Source organism: Caenorhabditis briggsae (assembly GCF_000004555.2).
Source record: "Caenorhabditis briggsae complete genome, chrII, whole genome shotgun sequence".
NCBI lineage: Eukaryota > Metazoa > Nematoda > Chromadorea > Rhabditida > Rhabditidae > Caenorhabditis > Caenorhabditis briggsae.
The window spans coordinates 7978812-8004358 of NC_013486.2; the positions used below are offsets into that span (position 1 = coordinate 7978812).

A 25547-nucleotide genomic window follows, 5' to 3' on the forward strand; every position below is an offset into this window, starting at 1 on the left:
CGCATCCTTTTTCCAGAAAAAATATCCCGCCACGCGATGTATTTCAATGCATTTACAGTTATGTCGCGAAATGCTTTGAAATACGCTTCGCAACGCTCATGCATTGAATTTCGAGGGCGCGGAAATGCATTCAATACATATTTTCGCTACATGAATAACCCCATTAGATGTATTTTTACCAGTTATTAATCAATGTATCAGTACTTCACAGCTTAGTTTATCGTTTCTCGAGTTATCGAAATTACAATTGATATTTCACTTTAACCGATTAAGGATTCCTTCCATTCGGTCGGCGGTTTTCGAGCGACCGAAATGGAAGCCTCCGATATCTTTGTGAAGCGATATTTTCAAGAACGGAAAAGCTGACTTCAAATTTGACAAAAAACCAACCTCTTGATTGGGAGTTGCTTCTTGTGCTTGCACTCGGTGCACTCCATTCTCAAGACGATTTTCTTGGTGGTCTTGGCCTTCTTTCTGAAGATTGGCTTGGTTTGTCCTCCGAATCCAGATTGCTTTCTGTCGTAACGACGACGTCCTGAAGTTATAAACTACATCAAAACCATAATTGAATCAAAAACGATACCTTGAGCGAACTTGGACTCCTTTCCCTTCTTGTATTGGGTAACCTTATGGTTGGTGTGCTTGCGGCACTTGCCGTCACAGAAAGTTCTTCTGGCTTTTGGCACGTTGACCATTTTACCTGGAATTTTAGCTTTTAGTTGATCTATTTTCGCTTCGTGACATGTATACGGGAGATTAGACGGTAAACGGTCAAACTTTGAAAAAAAATTCGATTTGGTTCTCAAATAGTTTTCCGACGAAAAATTCGGGTAAAATGTGCAGAATTTTCAGCTGATTTTTTTCTGAAAATCGATTTCCGAAAAATCGTTCGGAAAAACACCTAAAATCGTGAAAAAAACCGTAGGCCAGCATTAAAATTCGCAGGCCTCTTGTTTGATCATACGGTCGCAGTTGTTTCCCGTGTGTGAAAATCGCTTTGAGACGCGGGCTAGTAAAATACATGCGCCTTTAAAGTTGATTACGACACTCCGAAATTACGGCCGGCGTTTCAGCAAATTTTGTTAATTTTTCTGGATTTTGAACTGAAAAAACTAATGTTTTGCTCATGTTCCTTGAATGAATTGAATTTATAACGTAATTTATAGAAAATTTCATATATTTGTTTATTTTTGAGTGACATAGTTCTGTGCTGGCTTGGACTTTGTCTTCATCGATGTATTCTTCATTTATTAAAAATCCGTGTTTCAGAGATGGCTTCGGCAGCAGTATCTCTCGGGGCAAGGTTAATTGGACAGAAAGGTATTTTTAAACATATTTTGAATCATTCTATTCATTTTCAATCATTCTATTCATGAATCATTCTATTCATTTTCAGTGCCGAAAGTAGCCGTTCGTGGAGTCGTAAAGTCGGCTCAAAATGCAAATACCCCGGCGAAGCAAGAGAAAACATCGTTCGGAAATCTGAAGGACAGTGACCGTATTTTTACTAATCTTTACGGAAGACATGATTATCGCTTGAAGGGAGCACAAGCTCGTGTAAGTGTCATCTTTCGAAGACTTCAAAATCTAGTTGCTATTATTTACAGGGTGACTGGTATAAAACCAAAGAAATTATTCTGAAAGGATCTGACTGGATCCTTGGCGAACTGAAAACTTCGGGTCTTCGTGGAAGAGGAGGTGCTGGTTTCCCATCTGGAATGAAGTGGGGTTTCATGAACAAGCCTTTCGATGGTCGCCCGAAATATCTCGTGGTTAATGCTGACGAAGGAGAACCAGGAACTTGCAAAGATCGAGAGATCATGCGCCACGATCCACACAAGGTTTACAAAAAACAACTGAATGTTTTCAATCAACATTTTCTATTTGCAGCTTATTGAAGGATGCCTTATCGGAGGAGTGGCAATGGGGGCTCGTGCTGCCTACATTTACATTCGTGGAGAGTTTTACAACGAGGCATGCATTCTTCAAGAGGCTATCAACGAGGCTTACAAGGCTGGTTACCTTGGAAAAGATTGCCTTGGTACCGGATACAACTTTGATGTATTCGTTCATCGTGGTGCTGGAGCTTACATTTGTGGAGAGGAGACTGCTTTGATTGAGTCTCTCGAAGGAAAGCAAGGAAAGCCACGTCTGAAGCCTCCATTCCCAGCTGATATCGGATTGTTCGGATGCCCAACCACTGTCACCAACGTCGAGACTGTCGCTGTCGCACCAACTATCTGCCGTCGTGGAGGTGATTGGTTCGCTTCTTTTGGACGCGAAAGAAATCGTGGAACCAAGGTAATTATTGACTTTTTGATATATAAAAAGAAATTCTGATCTAATTATTTAGAAACTGGCTATATAAGTATCAGAATAAGAGTTCTCAAATGTGTATGTTTCAGCTTTTCTGCATCTCTGGTCAAGTTAACAACCCATGCACTGTTGAAGAAGAAATGTCTGTCCCATTGAAAGATCTGATCGAACGTCATTGCGGAGGAGTCATTGGAGGTTGGGACAACCTTCTTGCTATTATTCCAGGAGGTTCATCAGTTCCACTCATGCCAAAGTAACATATTTAGCACACCAGAAATTGATTTAGCATTTGTTTTCTAGGAGCGTCTGTGACACCGTTCTCATGGATTTCGACGCCCTCGTTGCTGCTCAATCTGGTCTTGGAACCGCCGCCGTTATTGTGATGAACAAGCAAACAGATATCGTCAAATGTATTGCTCGACTTTCCCTCTTCTATAAGCATGAGTCTTGCGGACAATGTACACCATGCCGTGAAGGATGCAATTGGCTTAACAAGATGATGTGGCGTTTTGTCGACGGAAAAGCGAAGCCATCTGAGATTGATATGATGTGGGAGCTCAGTAAGCAGATCGAAGGTCACACAATTTGCGCTCTTGGAGATGCTGCTGCATGGCCTGTTCAAGTGAGTTCTTATTCTCTGTTTTTATTAATGTAAGTTTTTTTCCAGGGTCTTATTCGTCACTTCCGACCTGAACTCGAACGTAGAATGGCAGAGTTCCACAAGCAAGTTTTGGCTGAACAAGGAGCCAAGCAAATCAGTCAATAAGAACCTGGATTCGGTAGTTCTCTAGAAGTTGTATCCATTCTCCTCTTTTTTCTAACTTTTTACTTTTTGTTTTCAATGTATTTTTTCGATGGGATGTCTTGCTTGTCCTTCTTTTTTAGATGTTTTCTTTGGTAAAAGAACGAATAAATTTTTATATCGTTGCTTGGATAAGTTGCTAGGAAAAGAGAAAGTTGCTAGGCTCCAGCGCGCGACGAAGCCCGGAGAGAGCCATTTTCCAGTTTCACATTGCCTTTTTTCGTTTCAACTTCGGACGAGCTTTTACGAAATGGTGAGTATTCTCTTTCCCACCGTTAAAGGTGGTTTCTGGTAAAAAATTTAAATTTTTTTATCATGCGCAAAACAGTAAGTACAGTCATCATATACCGTAAAACCTATATTAGAAGTGCCGGCTCTTCTATTTTTCGTGAGGTCTCTGGGGGGCACTTCAATTAGAGGGGGCAATTCTATTTTTCGCGGGTCGCTGAGAAGGGCACTTCTATTATACGGACATCGCCTTTTGGTTAAAATTTTGTTGTTTTTACTTAAAAAATTTTTAACATCAACAATTTTATTTGTTATAAGCAAAGTTTTGTTTGCAAAAGCCACAATTTGTTTTTTGAATTCCATCGTAAAATTCTGTCTTCTTTTCCTTGTGTTCTCAGTTTTTTTGATATCCTCACATTCTTCCTCCGATACATCATGAAAAGAGTCTTCCTCCGATATTCTGAAGTTGAAAAATTCATTACTCTCGATTTCAACGGCCACTGTATTATTGTTGTCCAAAAAAATTGGAGTTAGAGAGTATTATTTGCAGTCTGAATACGGTAGGCACTCGAAGCGACAAGCCTAAATAGCACATACTCGGTGGAGACGCAGAGAAATTTTTTGTTCAACTGTCTGCGTCTCGATTCCAACTTTTTCGCACAACAATAAAAGGGGCACTTCAAATAGAGGGGGGCACTTCAATTAGAGGGGGCACTTCTATTTTTCGCGGGGTGTCTAGGGGGGCACTTCAATTAGAGGGGCCCTTCAATTTCAGGGGCACTTCTAATACAGGTTTTACGGTAATAACAAAAAAGTGAAATTTCAGGATGAGAAGAATTTATTTTTTTCAGAAGTAGACCCTTAGGATTACACCTCGAATGCGAGAATTATCCTAGAAGCCTATTTCTAATCGTTAACTAGGCCTAATCCTAATATGAACCATTTTCTCAGATTCCATTCACGTCAGCCTTGTTCGCTCTTCGCTGCCATGTTATCGATCTTCTTCCAACTGGTGTGATGTTCCTGGCTGTCTCTTATGCTCTCGTCATCCGTGCCATTTTCACTTCAGTTGGAACTGACACTTCGGCTTCCGGAAACGGCACTTATATTGGTGATGGATCTAGCTATGACTTGTTCGATGCTTAATCCATTCGCATTTTGATAATGAATGTGGTTGAACTGTTAGAAAATTTGTTTAACAAATATTGAAACTTATAAGTAGTAACGTAGACTACATATGTTTCAGCATGATTTTGATAAATTGGGGATCAAGTCATAAATACACTTGAAATTATAACTTTTCAATTTCCATTCGGAAATATTTTCAGGAAAACCATTTTTGTTCGAAATTTTCAGATTATTTAAAGTTTCTCTGGATTTCTAATGAAGAATTCTTCTGCAATAAGGTTTTGTTTCAATCGATAGAATTAAGCGAAAAGAAAAAAAAAACGTTTTATGATACTTTTCAATTGTTAGAACATGATACAGAGGTATAAAAGAATAAAGGAGTTGACCGCGTAAGTGAAGAAAAGAAGAAAGTTTGGGAAGCAGCGGGTAGTGCACAGCAAAAAACAATTACACGAATAAAGAAGTCTACAAGTATAAAAAGTTCACATTGTGTTGGTATCCGATTAAATCGGTGAAATAACTAGGTGACTAGGAACGATGATGGTCTATTACATATAAAGGGGCGTCCATTCGTGTCGTGTCATCTGATCATACATGTAGTTATCAAACAAAGTTTCCTGAGAGATTTCGTTATGCGAGTCTCGAATCTTTTTCTCATTCTTCATCGAGCAATTATTCGGAGTGTTGTGGCCGAGATGGTTGAAGTACGAAGCCATGCGTTTGTCATTTGATGGTTCCAAACTGGAAATTTTTCTAAATTATAGTCTAATCATTGAATATGAAGGTATTACAATTCCTTGAGACTGTCCAGAAACTCGACTTGCTCCCATGGAATATAGCTTTGAAGGAAATATGATGGTTCCCATTCAGTTACAGCTAAGCAGAAGGTTGACATGTAAGTGGTGAAGTCTTCCCTCGACTGTGATGAGATTTCCACTTTAGAAAGACTGTTCTGACGGAGAACCATCTTCATTTTCTGAAAGAAATGTCAGATTAGGTTTTGAAATCATTGGATCTTGAACTGATTATCATGAACACGAATCATTCTTATTATGATTCATCAACATATCATAAAACCTGTATTAGAAGGGCCGGTCCTTCTATTGTTCCAAGGTACCTCTGAAGGGCCCTTCTATTACAGGGTCCCATCTATTTTTCAGTTAATTTTTCATCTGAAGTCAATTACTCATAGTAAATTGTTTTTTTTCTACCTACGCGGAAAACAAAGACTTTTGGCTCGGTTTCTTTTCAAGAAGGAACTCTAATTGTTTTCGTCGTCTCGACTTCGTCAGCCTCCACACAATAGATGGAAAAATGTGCAAAAAAGAGGAAAAACATTCGATTCTTCAAAAAGAAGGTCCAATGAATCATTCGATTCATTTCTAATTAAAACTGAAAGAAAAATTTGAAGACAAACGCATTCGTACGAATGAGACACTTTTACAATGACCAAAGAACTCAGGCTCGCATGGAGGCTGTGACGAACCTAATTAGCAAGAAAAACAAGACAACTCCGATTGGCCAATTTAAATAGAAAACATTCAAAAAATGTCATTGAGTTTTTGGAATAAAAATTCGACAAGACTGCTAGTGTCTATTATTAGCCAAGTAGAAAAGAATGAGATATGCAAAAGAGACATCCATACACATACATCTATAACGGAAGCTTTTCAAGGGATTACTCATATGACGTTGTGATATATCTTCTTCTATTCTTGTCTTTCTCCCTCGCCAAAAAGGACTCTTATCTCCTCGTTAATCCCAGTAGTGCTCAGTGTATGTCCCTTTTTCCTCTCTCGTTTTCTCGCTCGCCGTGCTTTTTGATCCGCACTTCATTTCATTTTCACCCCTGCAGCTCACCTCGTCATTTTTTTGTTCCTCGGCTGCTACGGCTAGCAGGGACATCAGAACCGAAATGTGAATGATCGGCAATCGCATGTTTCGAGCATCGGCTGTAAATTCGTAGTTATATTTCTAGTTTGCAATAAATGTTTCTAAACTAGAAATGAGACGAAGAAGAGAAGACTAAATCTGTAACGAACACGACTGAAAAAGGGAATAGAGCTGCTTGAGTGAGCTGTGCCTCCATCCCTCGTCACCACTACTGTGCCTCTTTTTCCGCAAAACAACTCGAAAACAACAGCTGATTTGGCATTGGAGCGACGATGCTTTTCTCTAATTTCTCTGCGCCTTCCATCTTCTTTGAAATGTTCGGAAAGGGTCGCCGAGGGAAGAAAAAGAAGAATGTGGTTAGTGAAGAGGCGACAGGAAAATGAAAAGAAGAAGAAGAATGCGTAATGTCACAAACAAGAAGGCGGTGGCTAATTCGATGAGAGAGGAAAAAAAGAAAAGAGAATGCTAAACACCAAAATATCCAACTACAATTCACGGGAAGGACCTTCCCGAAAGGTTAGGCGCTTCAAAACATAATTAGACTGAAAATTCAATTTCAGAAGTTATGCTCACTTCTTGTTCAGTTTGATTTGTTAATTATTCCCTCAAGTTCCTTAAAGGGGGACTCTGGTCAATTTTTTTATTGCATCAAAATGTGTTAAAATTTATCTATTTTCAGAATATTATTGCGAAAAAATTCGAAAAAAATCCGAAATCCCCAAAAAACGCCGTTGAAAAGGAAAAAAAATTCAAAAAAAGGTGCCGCCGAGGGACGAGGATTTTCAGTGAGACCCCTAGGCCACGCGAGCGGCGCGACTTTCTTACCGTACAAACTTTCCGGATTTTTTCCTGCTTTTTGTCAGGCGCCGTGGCCTAGGTTTCTCACTGCGCGGGAATTCAAATCCTCGTCCCCCGGCGGCACCTTTTTTGAATTTTTTTCATTTTCAACGGCGTTTTTCGGGGATTTCGGATTTCGTTTGAATTTTTTCGCAATAATATTCGGAAAATAGATAACCTTTAACACATTTTAATGCAATAAAAATTTTTGGTCGGAGTCCCCCTTTAAGTTCCTAATTTAGAAAAGAAGTTTCAAAACTACCGTAATCCGTAGGGAACTTTTAAGAATTATGCATCCTCAATTTCAGTGAACACATATTTAGATTATCGCCATATTAAGAACTATTTAATCAAGAAAACTGACCTTGTAGATTGTATTATTGAGATTGAAGGTAAGAGAATAGTGAAGGAAATAAGAAGAAGAAGGAAATGAAAACCGAATGATATGGAGAAGAAAAACAGAAAGGTAGCGGCGAGTGTGTCTTATGGGAAACTACTAATTAGACTAGATCTGGTAAACGAAATGGTCATATTTTTCAAAAAAGGAGTGTGATTAACAAAGCATTGCACTTTTATTAACCCACAAGGGGATTGTTTCAACTGTTTTTCAGTGAAAACTGAAAAGTGAATAATAAAATTTCCCAATTTTCGCGCTTCTAAAAACTTTTTAGAAGTACTTTTTTCGAAGTTTTCAAGACAATAAAACCTGATCTGATGCATTGAAATGAAGAAGGAACTGCTGTCTCATGAGAAGAACGGGAAAGCTGGGCGAAGTGAATAATAAATAATTCTACAAAAATTGAAAGAATTCTCTGACGAAATTGCAGTGGCTCAGTTCGATATATAAATATAATTTTTCTTTAATACGAGGAAAAAAAAAGAAAAGTCTAGTCTGAAGAAGATTACTGTAGAAAAAGAAGAAGAGAGTAAAAATGCATGAAAACGTGGAAACAAGTGGCAGATTTACGTGAACTCTCAATCAAGTTTATCTCACCAAATGACACGCTCTGAGCCAGCATGGCTGGATGCCAAGATAGTAAAAAACAGCAATCATCACAATTTATGAGCACTTTCCTGTAATATAGTTTTTTCCATTGAACTTTTTAACTAATGTTACGAAGGCGGTCTCGATCCGCATCTTTCCAAGATCAGATCGCTTTCCCCCATGATATCCAACCGGCAACTTTTATAGAACACGAGGTATCACAGAAGAGAACATGAATTTTTAGTATGACCCAATCTTTTAGTCTACCCTTGTCTGGCGATTTCCTCTAGATATCTCACAGTCATCAATAGGTGGAAGGACGACACTGTCGAATGCGTGCACTTTGATCGCACTTAAAACAGCTGAACTGATCCATATTCATGACATAAAAATGCCTACACCCCAGTTGAGAAGCAAACGTGTTACGGGTGGTCAAGAGATGACAGTGAAAAGAGATTCTAGAACTGGTGTTTTGGTAGAGCATAATGGTCAGGATAAATTCAAGGAGTTGGAGGTGAACAAATGTTGAGGAACAGTTTTGAAACATGGAATTTCAGAACTGTCCACCAAGAATCGTCGGTTGCCTCATAAACGGCATAATTGATGGAAACGAGGCGTATGCAAAAGACGCTGGAGACCACGCTACACGGAATTATAACTTGCCGGATGCCATCAAAGCATGTGGACTCAGCTTCTCAGAAGTCGATTTTAAACTAACGACCGGTTCTATGAAAGATACTCTTCCAAAACTTATCAAGCTGGCTGTTAGAAAGTGAGTTAGTGTTATCAGAAAATTTGAAGTCAAACCATTTTCAGTCCTATATTTCGTTCTGAAAGCCGTCTCGTTTTCATATTGATCAGCTGTGTACGCACGGTTTTGATAATATTTGATAGAACTCAAAATTGTTTGACTCTCTTTGATGCACACCATCATCTGTATCCGGATAAACGGAGTAAGTCTCGAAAAAATCACACCTTGAAAATGAGAATATATACTTAAGAATCAGAAAACATGGTGCTCTCATTGGTACTTGTCGTTACAGTAATCTCAACTCATTTTCTCATTGGATACAAAACGTTATATTTCCGGATATCAAGAGCAGTGATGAAGTAAGGAAGCCAAAAAAAATGAAAATTACTTTATTGAAAATTTTGATAGGCCTTCGAAATCTCACTGGTTCGAATAACAGAAGTTGGAACTAACAAAGCAGTAGGAGTGTGTAAATATCCGGAAGGACCGAAGACTCCACTTCGAGGTCCAATTTTTCAAGCCAAAATTAAAAAGGAAGAAAAAGAGAGTGGGTTGACTGATTCGGAGTCACTCGCTACTAAGAGCTCAAGTGAAAACTCTGCTTGCAGATCAGAATCAATTAGACTATCCAGTTCTCCGCAGCATTCTGACGAAACCACCGAAAACGGTTCTAAATGTAGGCAGAAAGCGACGACTAGATTCAGTAACTGGTGGAAAAAGTGGTGGTCCAGCCGGAAAAAAAAGAAACAGAAGTAAGTTAAAATTTTATTACTAAGCTTTCCAAAAAACATTATTTCAGGCAGTAACTAACAATACTTTATGACCAGTCTAACGCATGTCTCGGAAGCAACAGTATTTAACTTAATGTAATAATAAACTTTCAGTATTTTCTATACTAATTATGTTTTTATACCCAAATGTACATTTTCAGAAAATAAAAAAATATTTTGGAAGAAAGAAAAAATAATTTATTAAAGGAACATTCTCGGTAGACTGATGTGGGTCTCGCAGCGAAGCGACAATCTTACTGTACTTTTTCGAAAAAAAATCGATTTTTCAAATCACTTTCCAAATTTGACACATTTGTTTCTTCTCATTCATTTTTCTGAACCGATTTTCGTGTTTTTCACATCTAAATACATGTTTTTCACGTCTACATATTTTTCACATCTACATTTTACAAGTGCCGATTTGCGGCAACCCCGCGGCCGTGTTTAGCTGTGGACTAGTTCTCATGAAAATTACTAGTCCTTCTCGTCGGCTAACCCGCACATTTGAATTTGATTGAATTTCTGTTTTTATCTATCGTTTCTTCGAATTTCGGTATTTTCCTTCTATTTAAATCTCTTTTCTTTTCCAGATGAGCGTTGAAGATTCCGCTGAAGTCGTAGTCCAGGTAATGGAGGCAGAGAAGGCAAACGACGAACTAACACGAGAGCAAAAGTGAGTATTTTCTATAAAGTTCAGCTGTTTTAGAATTCTTTTTTCAGGGAGAAACGCGCCGCAGAACTGTTGGCCGCTGGTCGTCGTGCATTGAAAGTCAGTGATTATGAAACAGCAACGGAAGCTCTAAGCGAAGCATCGGAGATGATTGTAGAGCTGTATGGATCGGATCATGAAAATACATATGAATATTATTATTACTACGGCATGGCAACTTTGGAGCTGGGGAAGATTCAAGGCCAAGTGTTCAATGCTCCGAACGAAAAAGAAGATAACGGAGAGGCTCAGAATTCAGCAGCAGGAACTATCACGAATGAAAAAGGCGAGGGTGATGGTGAGAACTCGGAGAAAGAAGATGGTGAAGAATCAGGAGATGAGGAAGACGATGACACAATGAAACTTGCATGGGAAGTTCTTGAGGTATTGCTTACTTTGCTTTGGAAATTAGTAAATGTTGAATTTTCAGAACGCTCGTTGCATCGCTATGGCTAAAATCGAAGCACTGAAGGCAGAAAGAAGCGGAGTAAGTGTTATTGAAGAGTGGCAACTTAAGTTAGCTGATGTCCTTGTCGTTCTCGGAGATCATAGTGTATCGGATGGGAAGTATGATCAAGCTCTTGAAGATTTGGAACAGGCACTTGAGATTCAGAAGAATGTTCTCCCATCAAACTCGAGAAAGATTGCGCAAACCTACATCCTCATGGCAGATGCATGTACTTCTGGAATGAACTATGATGAAGCTATCAATTACTTCGAAAAGACTAAGGAAACCCTGAAAAGCCGATCGGAACATTTAGAAAACAAATTAAAAGAAGTCGGAGATCAAGAACAGAAGCTGGATATGCAAGACGAACTGAAGGATTTGGAGGAAATGGTTCCTTTGATTGATGACAAAATCGCTGATTCTAAATCGTCTGCGGAACAAATGGAGAAGACTAAAGAAGCTATCAAGGCTCAATTCGATGGATTCGCCGCATTAATGTCTCAACTTCCACAGAGCTCTGAGCAAAAAGAGGCGAATGATATCTCAAATTTGGTAAAATCATGAATACGAATTTTCTGATTATCATTCATTCTTTAGGTTCGTCGCCCAGCTAAACGTCCCGTGGAAGAGACCGAGACCACGGCAGAAGAAAAGAAGAAGACCAAAGCCGAGGAAGAAGAAGGAACATCGGAACTTTGAATTTTTCGAACTCCAAATAATATCTTCGAATCTCAACAATACTGTTTTTAATTTATTCATGATCTGAATCAATACATCCCGAAGTATGCGGTTTTATCCATTTTATCCTTTTTATCTGAATACAGAATTTCAATTCTGAATAAACGTTGTTCTATCTGTTGCTCATAGGTTTTTTCTTGTGAAATCTTATTCGCAGTATTTCTCTGATGCTCTTTATTTCTTTATTTCATCTCACCAACTCTATATTAAATTAGACATTAAAACACCGTTACAGTTTCCTTCACCCTGAAAATATTTGTATGAGTGAAGAATTGGATGACAGCCACACGGAAAATATGATTTCTGCTAAAAAACACTGTGATGTTCAACTTGGGAAGAACTTCACGAAAGGAAAGCAAGCGACAGTTTTGAATCTGAACCGCGAGGAACTCCCCAAATGGACACCTCTCAGCAAGGACCGTTCCAAGAAGCAGGAGCCTCCCAAACCGGAGGATCTCAACGAAAAGTTTCTCAACAAACCTACGCTCGTTTGCTCTTTCACAAACAAAGAGAACCACACAGATTATGTATTTTCTTGTGGTCCTCTCCTTCTGATTTGCGATGGGGTGGCGGTTGATTTGATAGTCAAGAGACGTTTCAAAATGGAGTTCGATGTAAAAAAGGTATTCTACCACACTTTCACGGTTTCGAGGAATGCCGAAAAGCTGACAACTGCGCCGGATCACGGATTGGGACCCAAACAAAGAGATTATTTGGTTGTCTGTGGAGAGCACAAATTGCAATTCATTTCACTACCTGATTATCATTTCTACTACTATGAAATTCCATTCAAAGTGGGTTTTCCTTCACTTTGAATCCGTTATTATGATAATTTTCAGGTGCGGAACGTTTTTCCCTGTGCTACCAGCCTTCTCGTTGAACGCTTCTATGATTCTTCTACTGAGCAAAATTTTCACAGTCATGATACATTTCACCTGTACTCACTGTCAGGCCCGTTTGGAGAGCTGCTGCCAGTGATTTACAAAACCAACAGCTTCCATCCACAATGGAAGTTTTGCTGGCAGTCGCATCAAGACGAGGGTGGAATCGTAGATGCCGATAGAAACTTTGTGGTAGTATACGATCAGAAAGAAAAGGTGCATCGTATCTATATGGCTAGAGAAACAGAAGAACAAGAAGTGCATGCGGCGATTCGATACGTGGAAACTTTGCGGAAGCAGCACGATTCAACGATGTTCGCTTCAAGCTTGGCACCTCATTCCGCTGGAAGAACTACCCATTTTGATCCCACTCTCAGATCGCCTGCTAGTAATTTATACAACTTAGTTTGTTTATCTGAAAATTTTGAAAATTTCAGTGGCAGCTCTTTCTGACGTTATCAGCTCTGATATCGATGGGAGATCCCCAATGACTTCTCAAATTCGCTCCAGTTTCGGACACTCGACTCCAAACAACCCGGGCGCCGGTGGATTCCCTGGAAATCTCCCAACTCCGATTTATGATGGTAAGTTTTATAAAAAAAAAAACGCTTTATCAAGAAGAAGGAGAACGAGATCGATTATGGTGATCTTTGAAATTTAAAAGAGTAATGCTCCGCCGCTGATGATGAGCTCTTCCTGACACACGATTCTGTTTATTGGGATCTTCAAGAGGGCTCAATTGAGACGTCAACTTGAGAAGTTGAATGTCGCAATTGTTGAGCAGAATTGATGGGTTATTCGGAGAAGACATTCGTCTATTTCTGGAAAAAATATCAATTTTGAAAATGTTGAGTCTGGAAGGATTACCGGAGAGCAGTGAAATCTTGGCTGTTCCTTTGAAGATTGCCTCCTGCTTTGAACATACTTCTCCGTCGGTACGGAGTGATGGGAGATGATGGCTGAGTTGTTGTAGTTGTTGAGTTACTCTCTGTTGAACCCAGAAGAGCACACATGGGAGCTGAAGGGGGTAGAATAGGAAGTGAGTATAACGAAATGTTAAGAAAACAACGGAATTCACACAGCACACCAAACGATTAGTAGATAGTTGTATTAGTTGGTGAATAGGCGAACTAAATAGGTAAACTGAAAAAAGTGAGTGTGAGAACGGAGTGAGAGAGTGAATACGAAACATATGAGCACACAAAACAAAGTGAGAATGAGCGAGTGAATATCTATCTAAGCGATCTACGAGGTGATGGGCGTTTTTTCGAAGATGGGGAACTACGACACGAATTGGAATGATGAACTTGTGACGCACCGATTGCTGGTGACATATTCGGTTCGAGGAAATGAGAAGCGGACCGAGAACGGGTTGAACGCATAGAAGCCATGGAAATGATTGAGCTGAAACGTTTGTCCTTAAACAACTACCATAACAAAATACCGCACTTAGTGATGCTTAACCGAAGAGGCGTTTTTTCACTGGCACATCCTTCATATCCCCGTTTCATGGATTCAATTAGCATACACGAAAACTGTCTCCAAGATTCACAAACTTCCTCTTCCTCACTTTTCTCGGCAGCTCGAGAACGTATCCGTAGTATCCTCCGAATTCTGAAATGAACATTTTGATGATCCTACCAAAACTCAGTCTCACTTGCTATCCTCATTCACAACTCTCATGTACATTTTGCTCATGGCGATCGGAAGTTGTTGAGCAAACGGCGCCCAATAACAGTTGTCATTTCCTTCGTTCATATAGTGCCTATAAATATTTTAACGTTTCCTACATGTAGACCTCAAATCCCTCACAAACTCACCGATGGCGTGCTCCGAGACGGAAGGAGAGAGTCTTGATCATTTCAGGATCGCATTTGTGAACTTTGATCAGTATGTTCAAAAAGTCACGGACCTGATTTATGATGTTCAAGAACTGTGCGTTTTCCTTATATCTTGAATGCATCGTCTCTGGTAAATCAACCAAGGCCCACACCCATGTAGGTGTCAGCTCAGCGGATTTCAGCCAAGCTTCGCTGAAAATCAAGAATCTTTTTCAGTTTAAGTTAGGAATCTAATGCCTGATAGCATCATTCAGAAGTTGAGGATCATGCGAGTTTATTGTATTCCACGTGTGCACGACATGCTTTCTGTGAGTGGATAGCTGACGAGCTGACTGATTGCCCATTTTGTGATATGTGCATAGTCCGGATAAACCTGGAAACTGAAAACCTTTAAAGGAGTTGATTGGGGGAAAAAGAGAGAAGAAAACGAAGAATCAAATAATATAATTGTCCATCGGCTTGCTCTGTTTATTGCTCCGAAATGAAGTATGAATGGAGAATGGGAGAGGAGGAGCGGAAGTAGAAGACGACAGAAGTAGTTATTCCCGTATGCAAATTAGTGTGAAAATAAACGAAAATACATGGGGTCTCGTGCCTTTTCGCGGAGGTGCATAATGATAAGTATTCTAGCGCTACTCTGATGAAGATGAAACGCTTCTCATAAAATTGAGTGGACGTCATCACACAAATTGTGGAAAGAGAAGAAAAAGGACGATTAGTTTTTCAGAAGTTTTGCCTTCTTCTTATTCTACTCAGATGCGATTTTCTCGTGATGGGAAGTGTGGCATGAGACCTTCTTCTGAATTTGGTTTTTCAAAGATTATTGTATCAGACGGACGGCAAGAGTCAACAGTAGAGGGCTTCATCAAAAGAGCCCAATACAGATCTACGTCTAACAAAATAGCATCGGAATATAATAAATGAATGGCGCAAACGCCTCGGTGCTTGTCAGCATATACCAAGACCAACATGCAAAAACAAGAAGGCCTCTTACTAAATAAGAAAAATGATTGACAATGTTCCATGCGTTCTGAAGGCCGGGTCTTTTCGAAAAAAACGGAAACAAGAGTTTGGTGTGAGCGATTCTCGAATTGCACATTTCTAGAACTGGGCATCTAATAGTAAGACATTGAAAAACAATAGGCATTCATTACATGATGAAGAACGAAAGTTCCTAGACTGCTCCTTTAATATCCCACGCAAGACTTATTAGATTCGGGGGTGTTGTCGCCGACTCGGAGGCTCCGAGGCGGCTGTTAGAGTCGTTTTTGCTCAATAGAAAGGCTGCTACGCGAACTTTGATTCTATGGTTAAGGAGGGAAAGAAGAGGCGGGCAGTGTGTGTAAATGAAATTTGAAATTGAAACATCCCATATTTGATTATCCTACGTCAAAAGGCTTCGAGACAGAGGACTATCGGATAGGCGTGCGAATATCCTTGAACCACTTTCAAAGATTGGAAAAAGGGATCCCCCGACTTTTTAGAAGAAATGAAAACTTTCGTCTATCTGATCGCTCTTTGAATAGGAGCATCTTCCATAGTAGACCTAGAACCAAAACTCTAGATCTCCTTCTCTGATAGTAAGTGTCGAGCTGAAAAGAGGCACACATTGCTGTGGATTTGAAGAAAATCAAACTACACTTCTAGCCGGAATATAAATCTGGCTCAGAACGAATTTTTTGTGGCCATTCACGTAACATCCTATGGTGTGGAAAAGGGACGAGTCCTGTGTAGAAGTAAGCACGACGACAAAAGAGACTTTGTGCAGGAGCGAAATTGTAGATATGTATAGCCCTGAGGGCGTAAATCACATTTGCATTCCGTGCTCTTTTTGCCTGTTGTCTTCGAGCCACGCAGAATCTAAAAGAACAAGAAGGCGTACAGGAAAGACGGCGGAGATTAGTCTGAGCTATTCAAAAAACTAAAAAAAGAGTTTGCGCATGTGTGTGTGTGTGTGTGTGTGTGTGTGTGTGTGTGTGTGTGTGTGTGTGTGTGTGTGTGTGTGTGTGTGTGTGTGTGTGTGTGTGTGTGTGTTTTTATGACTTTAGCTGACCATGTAAAAATGTGCCAGATGAACCAGAATAGGTGATGAGGCCAATAAAAAGACAAACTACAAAGTGCATTTTTTCAGGAAATAACGATGGTCATACATGGGGACACACTCCGAATACACCAAGAGTCAATACAAGAGGAGGACTGGAACGAAATATACATACACGGTATCTTAAAATAAGACAACACTTCAATATCAAGTAACATGTTTTTCAGAACACTTGCTCGAATGGTCATTGACGATGCACCTGGTACCAGTTCTTCTCCTACCTATGCTAGACTTCAAACAACTGCTTCTCCATTCCACCGAACTCATCTCAGCCAATTGTGCCGACGAGGAGATAGTAATGCCGAACTACTCAAAGACTTCACCAGAATGATTCGAGACACACCACGAAACTTCACCAAAAACACACAACATCCAGAGAACGATGTAGATTTTGGAGATTTGGAGCGAGATCCTGACGTTGATCTACTTCTTTCAAAACTGTGTCTGGAGTGTGTATACGTTGAGCCGAAACAAGGTGCAATGGAGAAGGCGAACAAAGTGTTTGTATCCACTTTTCTTTCTGACATGTATCTCAATTTGGTGTCTGCTGCTGGAGCAACTATGACGGTCATTCCGGTTTGGAAAAATGCGACAACAACTCGGAATAATTTGACCACCAAAAAGTATGAGCCGGTTACTGTAGATTGTATCGAGGCGACATATGTGTTGAAAAGTGGAGTCACTATTGTGCTTGGCCCCGAATTCACCACTACAATGTATGGAGGAAGTGAGAAGATTGCGCCAATATTCATTGACGAGATCAGCAACACTCGGAATAGTTTGGATTTCCGATTCCATCCGTTTTCAGCCAACAGAATTATGTTGGTGAATCATATGAGATGTATTGTATTGAAAATTCCGGAAACTGTCACGTGCCTCTCGGCAAATGTGTTCATGAAAACTTGTTTTGTGCATCTAGATCGCGAATTCGCTCAAAAAGTTCTTCGGAAATGGAAAGCAGTCAAGCGTGATGTGGATGTTAATAAAACGGATTTCGAGCATCAAGAATTAGTAGGAGTTGTGGTGTTCATGTTGGAACAAGTTGGAGTTCGAGTGTCCAAAATGACCGATCAGCCACGGCCAGATACTCCCGAAGGCCACGGAGGCAAACAAATGAGACCACGGATGTCCCAGGCGGAAGTTATTGAAATGATGAGAACCTACTTTGAAGATATGACATTTGCATCGAGAAGTGAGCTACAAAAGGAGTCAGATAATGTAGTCCGATGGTAGTTTAATCGAGTTCTGTTCTGATTTTAAGTCGTATTTGTTTCAGTCGTTTCACCGTCGAACTTGATTCAACCGAAGAGGGAAGGAAACATGCACGAAGTCTTCTGGATGCTGTTCACTCTCAATGCGAAGACTGGGCAGCTCAAACCCTGATGCATACGGTTATGATGGAACTGGTGCCATACGCATTCATTCTATCGAAAGTCTTAAACTTCCATGCATACGAAGCATACTATGCGGAATTGTATCGTACTTTGTTGACTCGTGTTAGTGTTGAATACCAAATTTCTGACGAAGTTCATCAGAAGTTTTTGGAAACAGTGACGCCTCCTGCTCCATGCTGGTCACTCAACGAACTTGTTGCTCGTGTGATTTTTGAGAGGGCCACTTCCGAAAATCTAGGAACCCTTCCAAGCGCTCTTTCTAAAGAAAGTTTGCAATTGTTGACAGTAATCGCAACATCGAGAAACTTTATTGAAACTGATGCGGATTGTAAGCGATGGATCGGGAACAACTGGAAACTTCGTCTTGGATTGTGCAATGATTCTTCGAAGGCGTTTTGGAAAATCCAAAAGGACTTCCGATCCAATGCTCCTGGACGAGCGAATCAAATCATGACTCTGTTTAGACTCGATCGTACTGTTATGGAGTACATGGTGCCTGGAATCAAGGTCATCCTATTAAAAATTCAAACAGATGCCTATGCAGGCGCTACTTCAATCAAGCCGAAGAAGTGTATCTATGCAACACCTGAGGAACAGAGTAGCATTGCCCAACTGCGTTGGAAAAATGACATTCGGAGGAACAATGTGCACTTGATGCTCAGCTCAAGCCGTCCTATTCTGATTGCCACGAATATTCTGTAAGTTTTTTAACTGACTGATTAATTACCACTCGAAAGTATTGCATTTTGCAGTCGAAGAAACGACGACGACAATATGAAAGAAATGCAAGACCGCTTCCTGTCTCAAACATCCTATCGCACCTTCTCACAACCATTTGGACGAGCTTTCTTCGAGTTCCGAACATCAGTACCATCTCTTCTCACCGGTATTTATATTCCGCGTCTTTGTCTTGGAGGCATGGTGTATCCATCAAGAGTTTCATGTGATCCACCATCAACGGATCAGTTCAAAATGCACACCGAGTGGGGAAACTTCTACAACGCGCTTTCTTCAGCTCTAAGAATCGGTGGGAGTGATACTGTTAAGATCGACAACGAATGGATTGTCATGGTCTCCAAGAATATTAAATCAACGGCAGTTGTTGGTGGACTAGTTCTAGGATTCGGTCTCAACGGACACTTGGCTCCATTCAATATGTATCATGCCCATCAGATGCTCTCCACTTTTGATAAGTTCCATTCGGTTGGGCTGCTTCTTGGACTGTCCGCTTCGAATATTACAACTTGCGACAATCAAATTCACAAAATTCTTGCCACGTATCTCGGCTTCCTGATGGGTCCGACTCCACTGGAAATCAGACTTGATTACACTATTCAAACATCTGCAATATCTGGTCTAGGCCTCTTATTTGCGGATTCTGGAAATATGAACATAGCGAAAAAATTGATCAACGAAATTGGAAAAGCAGCAACGAAAGACGAGGAACCAGTGACGGATAGATCTGCATACAAATTGAGTGCTGGATTTTCATTAGGATTGATCATGCTCGGTAAAGGCAATGGATCAGCTACAAGTGTGATTCCTTTCAAGCAGAATATTCCTCCATTGTCTCAAAGATTGATCTACATGATGAATGGAATGAGAAGAGTGAGTTTCAGATTGAAAATAAAGTTTCTTCAAAGATCTGATTTCAGGACATGTGCGTCTTCCTTCCACAAACAATCACTATTGTGGTAAATGACACTCCCAATTTGCCATTTTCCAATGGAGGATTAATGTCAACAAGTCAAATGGCCAATCATGTTAAAGAGAACGATAACATCAATATTCATCAGTCCGCAGAGCCAGCAGCTTTAGCTCTAGGAATGATGTTTATGAAAACTAATAACAAGTACATAGCTTCACAACTGGCTCTCCCAAACACAATCACCGATATTGAACGGATAAAGCCTGATTCAATGTACGCTCGTGTTCTAGCCTATTGTCTGATTATGTGGGATAGAATCGAACCAACAAAGAAATTTGTTAAAAGTCTGATTCCGCAAGTTATCGGGAAATATGCTGTTAATGCTCTTCATTTCGGAATACCAATACAGAAAGACGATGATGGTGAAGATATTCAAGAGCCGACGGATCTAAGAGAAGAGCAATACTGGCGGAATCAGGTCGACACGAGTACCGTTTCGCAAACCTATCTGTATACAGTATCTGCTGCTTGCATGGCTATTGCTTTAAAATATTCGTCGTGCGGTGGCCCTGAAGAGGATAGTCTCGCTACAGAAGCATTCAAAGTTATTGTGAGTTTTTCTGTTTGTTATAATCCATTTTACTTATGGATCTTTTCCAGGAATTCTACACTAAAGTCGTTCTGCCGGAAGGTCAATCCAGAAAAGATACAGGAAGCATGAGAATGTGTAACTACGCTGGACAGTATACCCGGTCGAGTGTGTTTGCGATGTTGGTTACTGCGATGTCTATAGTAAGGAGCGTCTTTTGGTTCTTGTCGCATTATGTTGTTTCAGCTTCGTGTGGGAACTGGAGACGTTGAAGCGATGCGATACGCAAGACTTCTACGTGTTTGTGACAGACCAGATAGCTCTGATTGGATGGCCACCGGAAAGAAACACTTCGAGCAAATGGTTGCTCATCAAGCACTAGGAATTTTAATGATGGGAGAGGGAAGGTACGCGTTCAAGAAGGATAACCTCTCCATCGCACTGACTATCATTTCTACCTATCCAGCTATTCCACAGACTGTTTCGGACAATTCGTAAGTTTTTCCCTTTTTTTCACAGTCTTATCGTTATCATTCCAGACATTATCATCAGCCTCTTCGTTTTCTCTGGAGTATGGCAGTAGAGCCAAGATTGGTTGTTCCATATGATGTTTCAGAAAGTTGTGTCGTTGAGGTGGATGTTTTGATAGTCATGAAGGTAATATCAAATATGTTTTGGTCATTAATTGAATGATATTTTTGCAGCCAAGGAAAGAAGGTGAAGATCCGATTGCTTACAAACAAAAAGCACCGTCACTTCTACCACCTCTCGAAGATCTTCTATCGATTTCTGTCGGTGGTGGTAACTATGAATTGGTGCATATCAATTTGCGAACAGAAGAAGAGCTGAAAGTGGTGAAAGATGTGATGTCTGTGGGACAAGGACGTATCATGCTAAAAAGATATAGCGTTGATTCGTGAGTGAATAGTTCTAAAAAACTTATTTTATTAACAAGATTAAGGCCTGATATGCAAATCAAAGAATCAGCGGAGTTGTACGAAAAAACATTCAATGTGCTCGACCTACTTCAAAGAGAGGACACTGCCCTTGAACTTGATGAAGATGAGATTATGAAGACTATTGAGAAAATGGAACAGGAGCTCAGTTTGAATAGCAGTGATGATTATCCAAACGTCCAGGTTCAATTGAATTCTGTTCGAGATGTTACTCGGAGGACACCAACTGAGCTGGCCGAGATGCAGAAGAGAGCATTACATTTGTTGGGTGGATCCCTCGATCTGTTAGTTTTCGCGTAATGTTTAAAAAAATTAAAGACCTATTTTTCAGCTGGCGAGACGAAGTCAACGTCTCCAATTCAATTCACAGGTTGGCTGAAAGTTTTCAGACCATGCAAATTTAACGGGTTCCACGACCATTATACCGTTTCTATGTAAAGTTTTAATTTATTTTTTACATTGCTCAATAAATATATGCTCTGATCAGTTCTGTTCAAATAATTGTTAACCGTACTTGCAAAATCAGGGTCCGGCCCGCGGGCCTGGCCGGGCCGAAGATTTCCAAGGCCCGGCCCGGGTTTTCCAATTTTAAAATTTTTTTGAAATTACAGAAATTTTTTGTGAGAAAAACTATTTTTTTATGGACACTTTTATCTTGAAAAGTTTTTTACTTGACCGAAAAATCGTCCATTTTTTCAGTTGACCCCGAAGAATTTTTTTGAAAAGACAGGAAAAATTTGTTCGGGCCGGGCCCTGGAAATTCTGAAAATACCTTGCCCGGCCCGTTGCAAGTATTTTGTTAAGACAAATTGCGAGACACCACGGAAATCAGTAATTGGAAAACAAAGACGGTGTTTATTCCTATTGTCGGTTTCGATTTACGAGGCGCCGCCTCAAAACGGATACCGTATGAAGCGAAGTTAATTTATGAATTCAATGAGATTTTTTGAACTCTTTTTTGGTGAAACTATGATAATTAGAATCTGTTCTAAATATTTGTAAAAACACAGTTGAACTAATTCGCGCACACACAGCATGAACGCCAGCGCCGCCGGCGCGGCTGTGTTTTGAAAACGCTTCGTTTCGCCGCCGTTTTTCGGCTGCGCTGTAAGACGGCGGAAAGCCGGCGTTTTCCCAGCCCTGGTCCCAACCGCAGCAACGTGAAGTTCACCTGCATCAGAATTTCCGACCAAGGAAAGATCCGCCATGTCAAGAGCACCACCACCACAACATGTCACAAAGTCACTATGGTTCAATCACGGATTCATGGTCCAATTTCGTTATTGATGTGCACTGATGAGCCAAGTTGTTGCTACAGCCATCACCTTCACTAAATTTCGTTAATTTTCTAAAATCTTATGATTGTAACAATCTTGCCAAATGTTTCCCCCATATATCTCTTATTTGCTAATTACCCCAGTTTCTTATTCATTAAATTCTATATTTTCTTGCCATCCCATACCCGACCCATATGAGTTTTAAGTAGTTGTTATTCTTTTAAGTTTTCTAGGTCCCGTCCCAGTTTTTCATTAATTGTGATTTTGTGCCTTTTCATCATTGAGCTGAGGCAACCACCATTTTCACTCTTGCCACGTACGGGGACTCGAAAATGGACGGAAATGTACGGTATTCTACCGTGTTTTCTCTTTTAAAATCCTCTTTCCAAGTCTAAAGGAGAGAAATCTCCCCCGAACACACGTGCAAGAGGTGCGGATTACTGTATCCGCGCGCGAAACTGTGTGCGCGCCAAAACGCGTCTCCTCTCTTGGCAATTCTCATCGTTTTCTTTAGTTTTCGCTGGTGTTCGCTCACGATTGGTGACGACCCGTTAAAGTGTGGCTCACTGGTTTTAAAGGTTTTATAGTGGTTTATTGAGTAAATTCAATAAATAGTGTTTTATAGGAAATCTGTGTTTTGTATTCTTCTAGTCTTCAGGTTACACAGGTCTCTTTGAGTGCATAGAGATTCTGTGAGTGCATAGCGTTTGTCTGTGGTTCTCACTTTCTCTCTGTATCTCGTTGTTTTCAATAGTGTCTTTGTTTCTGGGAGTTCTTTCAGTTACATTACTGAGGCAATCAAAATAGAAAATCTTTCGGAAGAGCAATAGCACAAGAAATAGGGAAATTTTGAAACAGATTTGTTATCCCTAAATAAAAAAAAGAAATTGGAGATTAAACCCGTATCACAGTTTCAGAACACAGAATAATTTGATCGTAAAGTAGGATGGAATGAAATTCAGGCTTCATGTTCTTCTGTCTTTTCAGCTTGGCGTTTCAGGAATTTTGGAGGATTTTTTGCAAGGTATTCATCTTCGATACGACGGAACTCTTCGGGTGACACCTAGAAATATTCAAATAATCAATTTTTAAAAATTCTAGGAATATGTTCATAGAAATTGATTCACGCACCTGTGTTAGTCCAGTAGGGATACTGTCGTCGATTTCGCCGGCTAATTCTACATTCTCTCCTCGTATCAGCATGAACCCTTGACCTGTTTCACAGAAATATTTTTCAACGAATGTTCGCTCAACGACGTCCTCGAGTATCAAGTTAGCGAATTGGTCAATCGATCGCAAATATCCGATCAGCTTGCGACCATCACGGAGCACAACCAACAGCTTCTTGTCTAGTTGTTCGAACAAACTAATGGCTCCTGGAAGATATGGGTCAGGAAGATCCATTTCACTGAAATTAATAAAATTAAACTTCATGATATTTCTCACCGACATAGGAAACGAGCAAGTAACGGAAAAATTGTAATTAACATATTTTACAGCTCCACCTCAGATAAAAAACCATTAAAACGCTAAACTACATGATGATCTAATATTTTTTTTTGAATAAATTTTTGAGAATGGGAACTGAAAAACCTCAAGAGGTTATTCAGGGACAGCAAAACAACTTTTATTGCTTTCGGCACATAAAAATCCGATAAATCTCTAAAAAAATGAGCCAGAAAATGAGAGAGAACGCAACCATTGGAGAGCGGCGTCGACGCAGACGCGTCTTGTTTTAAAGGCGCATCGATTTATACGAGCGGGTCTCGCAACGTCGCATGACCGTAGCCGCTGTATGTCTTTTAGGCCGGACTCGCATTTTTCTATTTTTTTCTACTATTTTCCGAGGAAATTATTGGTTTTTTGGAGCGAAAATCCTATCAATAAGTTTTAAAACCTAAATTTGTACTTTTCTTGATAGGCTTATCTCAATTCTTAACAGGCGCCCGTTTTTTTTGTCGAAAATCACACAATTTCAATTTTTGATGAGCTAACTTTCAGGGTTCAACTATGCCACGTCTGAAGACTGTGCAATCCAAGGTGACAAAGTCGCCACGCCGTCCGTTCGAGAAGGAGCGCCTTGACCAGGTTTGTAACTCGTTTAACCGAAATTTTTATTCAATTACCGTTTTCCAGGAGCTCAAGCTCATCGGAACATTCGGACTCAAGAACAAGCGTGAGGTGTGGCGTGTCAAGTACACTCTCGCCAAGGTCCGTAAGGCTGCTCGTGAGCTTCTCACTCTCGAAGACAAGGACCCAAAGCGTCTTTTCGAAGGAAATGCCCTTCTCCGTCGTCTTGTCAAGATCGGTGTCCTCGACGAGACCAAGATGAAGCTCGATTACGTTCTCGGACTTAAGGTCGAGGATTTCCTTGAGCGCAGACTCCAGACCCAAGTTTTCAAACTCGGATTGGCTAAGTCTATTCACCACGCCCGTATCTTGATCAAGCAGCACCACATCCGGTATGTTTTTAAATTTAAACTTCTAATGAATGTTGCTTTGAATTCGTTGAATAATTTGATAAAATTTTTCGTTTTTTCAGTGTCCGCAGACAAGTCGTTGATGTTCCATCCTTCATCGTCCGTTTGGACTCCCAGAAGCACATCGACTTCTCTCTCCAATCTCCATACGGAGGAGGCCGCCCAGGACGCGTCAAGCGACGCACTTTGAGAAAGGGAGATGGAGCCGGAGACGACGACGAGGAATAAACTTGTTTTTGTTACAAATAAAATTGTTGGACAAAGTTTGTATTAATTATAAATTGAGCTTTGAAACAGTGTTAGAGTTCAAGATAAGATTGCTAATAGAGAAGTGCTAAACCCTAATACATCTGCAGCGACAAGGTGAAAATTATGAATTCCAGTAAAAGTTTATGCCCGACAAGAATACAGTTATTCAATATTTCGAAGATAGTCTCTGTAATTTGCCACCTGTGCTATTTCAGTCGGAACCTTGATTTCAATTTAGAGATTCCATGGAAATCGAGGAACTTTCCCCAGTTTCGGTTTTTGTCAGATGTTTCGAATTGTTTTTTTAGGGAATTGAAATTGGAGTAAGCAGTTTATTATAAACTAAATTGCTCGGAATCCGAAATGAAAACAACTCGATTCTATTCCAGACGTTCGCCTCGCTCGGGTGATTTTATGAATTGAGTTCAGATTTTCGATGTATAAAAAAAGTGAGACTCGGTGTTTGCGTACTTTGATCCTCGCCTCCCCCCACCGACGCTCCGCCCATCGCTTTGCAAGTGCGGCG

The 25547-nt window shown here is 40.3% G+C and overlaps 10 protein-coding genes across 10 annotated transcripts in view; 6 read left to right on the forward strand and 4 right to left on the reverse strand.

Moving 5' to 3' along the window:
* The window catches only part of Cbr-rpl-41, a gene marked incomplete at both ends in the record, with an annotated part of 1533 nt that extends 838 nt beyond the window's left edge, over positions 1-695 (reverse strand). The window contains 2 exons of the mRNA XM_045242337.1: positions 391-535; positions 584-695. Of these exons, the coding sequence (XP_045092155.1) occupies positions 391-535; positions 584-695 (257 nt within the window). The remainder of the gene's footprint in view (positions 1-390; positions 536-583) is intronic.
* A 576-nt stretch (positions 696-1271) lies between these two features.
* On the forward strand, positions 1272-3082 carry Cbr-nuo-1 (the record flags this gene model as incomplete). The annotated part of the gene is made up of 7 exons (XM_002631137.1): positions 1272-1320; positions 1397-1557; positions 1608-1841; positions 1891-2301; positions 2406-2569; positions 2617-2938; positions 2984-3082. 7 exons carry the CDS (start codon positions 1272-1274, stop codon positions 3080-3082), a joined length of 1440 nt encoding a protein of 479 aa, XP_002631183.1.
* Positions 3083-3781: 699 nt separating this feature from the next.
* Positions 3782-4842, forward strand: CBG25578 (the record flags this gene model as incomplete). The annotated part of the gene is made up of 3 exons (XM_045242338.1): positions 3782-3811; positions 4298-4336; positions 4675-4842. The coding sequence occupies 3 exons, from the start codon at positions 3782-3784 to the stop codon at positions 4840-4842; spliced, it is 237 nt and encodes a 78-aa protein (XP_045098117.1).
* A 180-nt stretch (positions 4843-5022) lies between these two features.
* On the reverse strand, positions 5023-6412 carry CBG02968 (the record flags this gene model as incomplete). Its single annotated transcript, XM_002631136.1, has 3 exons — positions 5023-5215; positions 5266-5450; positions 6335-6412. The coding sequence occupies 3 exons, from the start codon at positions 6410-6412 to the stop codon at positions 5023-5025; spliced, it is 456 nt and encodes a 151-aa protein (XP_002631182.1).
* Positions 6413-8628: 2216 nt separating this feature from the next.
* CBG02967 lies at positions 8629-9746 on the forward strand (the record flags this gene model as incomplete). Its single annotated transcript, XM_045242339.1, has 5 exons — positions 8629-8703; positions 8747-8961; positions 9191-9299; positions 9349-9692; positions 9740-9746. The coding sequence occupies 5 exons, from the start codon at positions 8629-8631 to the stop codon at positions 9744-9746; spliced, it is 750 nt and encodes a 249-aa protein (XP_045092156.1).
* A 554-nt stretch (positions 9747-10300) lies between these two features.
* On the forward strand, positions 10301-11566 carry Cbr-nasp-1 (the record flags this gene model as incomplete). Its single annotated transcript, XM_002631134.1, has 4 exons — positions 10301-10383; positions 10431-10803; positions 10850-11419; positions 11465-11566. 4 exons carry the CDS (start codon positions 10301-10303, stop codon positions 11564-11566), a joined length of 1128 nt encoding a protein of 375 aa, XP_002631180.1.
* Positions 11567-11901: 335 nt separating this feature from the next.
* On the forward strand, positions 11902-21419 carry Cbr-mat-2 (the record flags this gene model as incomplete). The annotated part of the gene is made up of 14 exons (XM_002631132.1): positions 11902-12399; positions 12445-12874; positions 12924-13070; positions 16459-16546; positions 16596-17657; positions 17705-18520; positions 18575-19430; positions 19478-20080; positions 20131-20262; positions 20306-20553; positions 20599-20716; positions 20764-20975; positions 21021-21299; positions 21347-21419. 14 exons carry the CDS (start codon positions 11902-11904, stop codon positions 21417-21419), a joined length of 5562 nt encoding a protein of 1853 aa, XP_002631178.1.
* On the reverse strand, positions 13234-14671 carry Cbr-glb-4 (the record flags this gene model as incomplete). Its single annotated transcript, XM_002631133.1, has 7 exons — positions 13234-13307; positions 13354-13629; positions 13805-13890; positions 13936-14100; positions 14144-14251; positions 14307-14519; positions 14616-14671. 7 exons carry the CDS (start codon positions 14669-14671, stop codon positions 13234-13236), a joined length of 978 nt encoding a protein of 325 aa, XP_002631179.1.
* Positions 21420-23250: 1831 nt separating the features above from the next.
* On the reverse strand, positions 23251-23696 carry Cbr-lsm-1 (the record flags this gene model as incomplete). The annotated part of the gene is made up of 2 exons (XM_002631131.1): positions 23251-23355; positions 23424-23696. The coding sequence occupies 2 exons, from the start codon at positions 23694-23696 to the stop codon at positions 23251-23253; spliced, it is 378 nt and encodes a 125-aa protein (XP_002631177.1).
* Positions 23697-24302: 606 nt separating this feature from the next.
* Cbr-rps-9 lies at positions 24303-25000 on the forward strand (the record flags this gene model as incomplete). The annotated part of the gene is made up of 3 exons (XM_002631130.1): positions 24303-24380; positions 24429-24754; positions 24835-25000. 3 exons carry the CDS (start codon positions 24303-24305, stop codon positions 24998-25000), a joined length of 570 nt encoding a protein of 189 aa, XP_002631176.1.
* Positions 25001-25547: the final 547 nt, after the last annotated feature.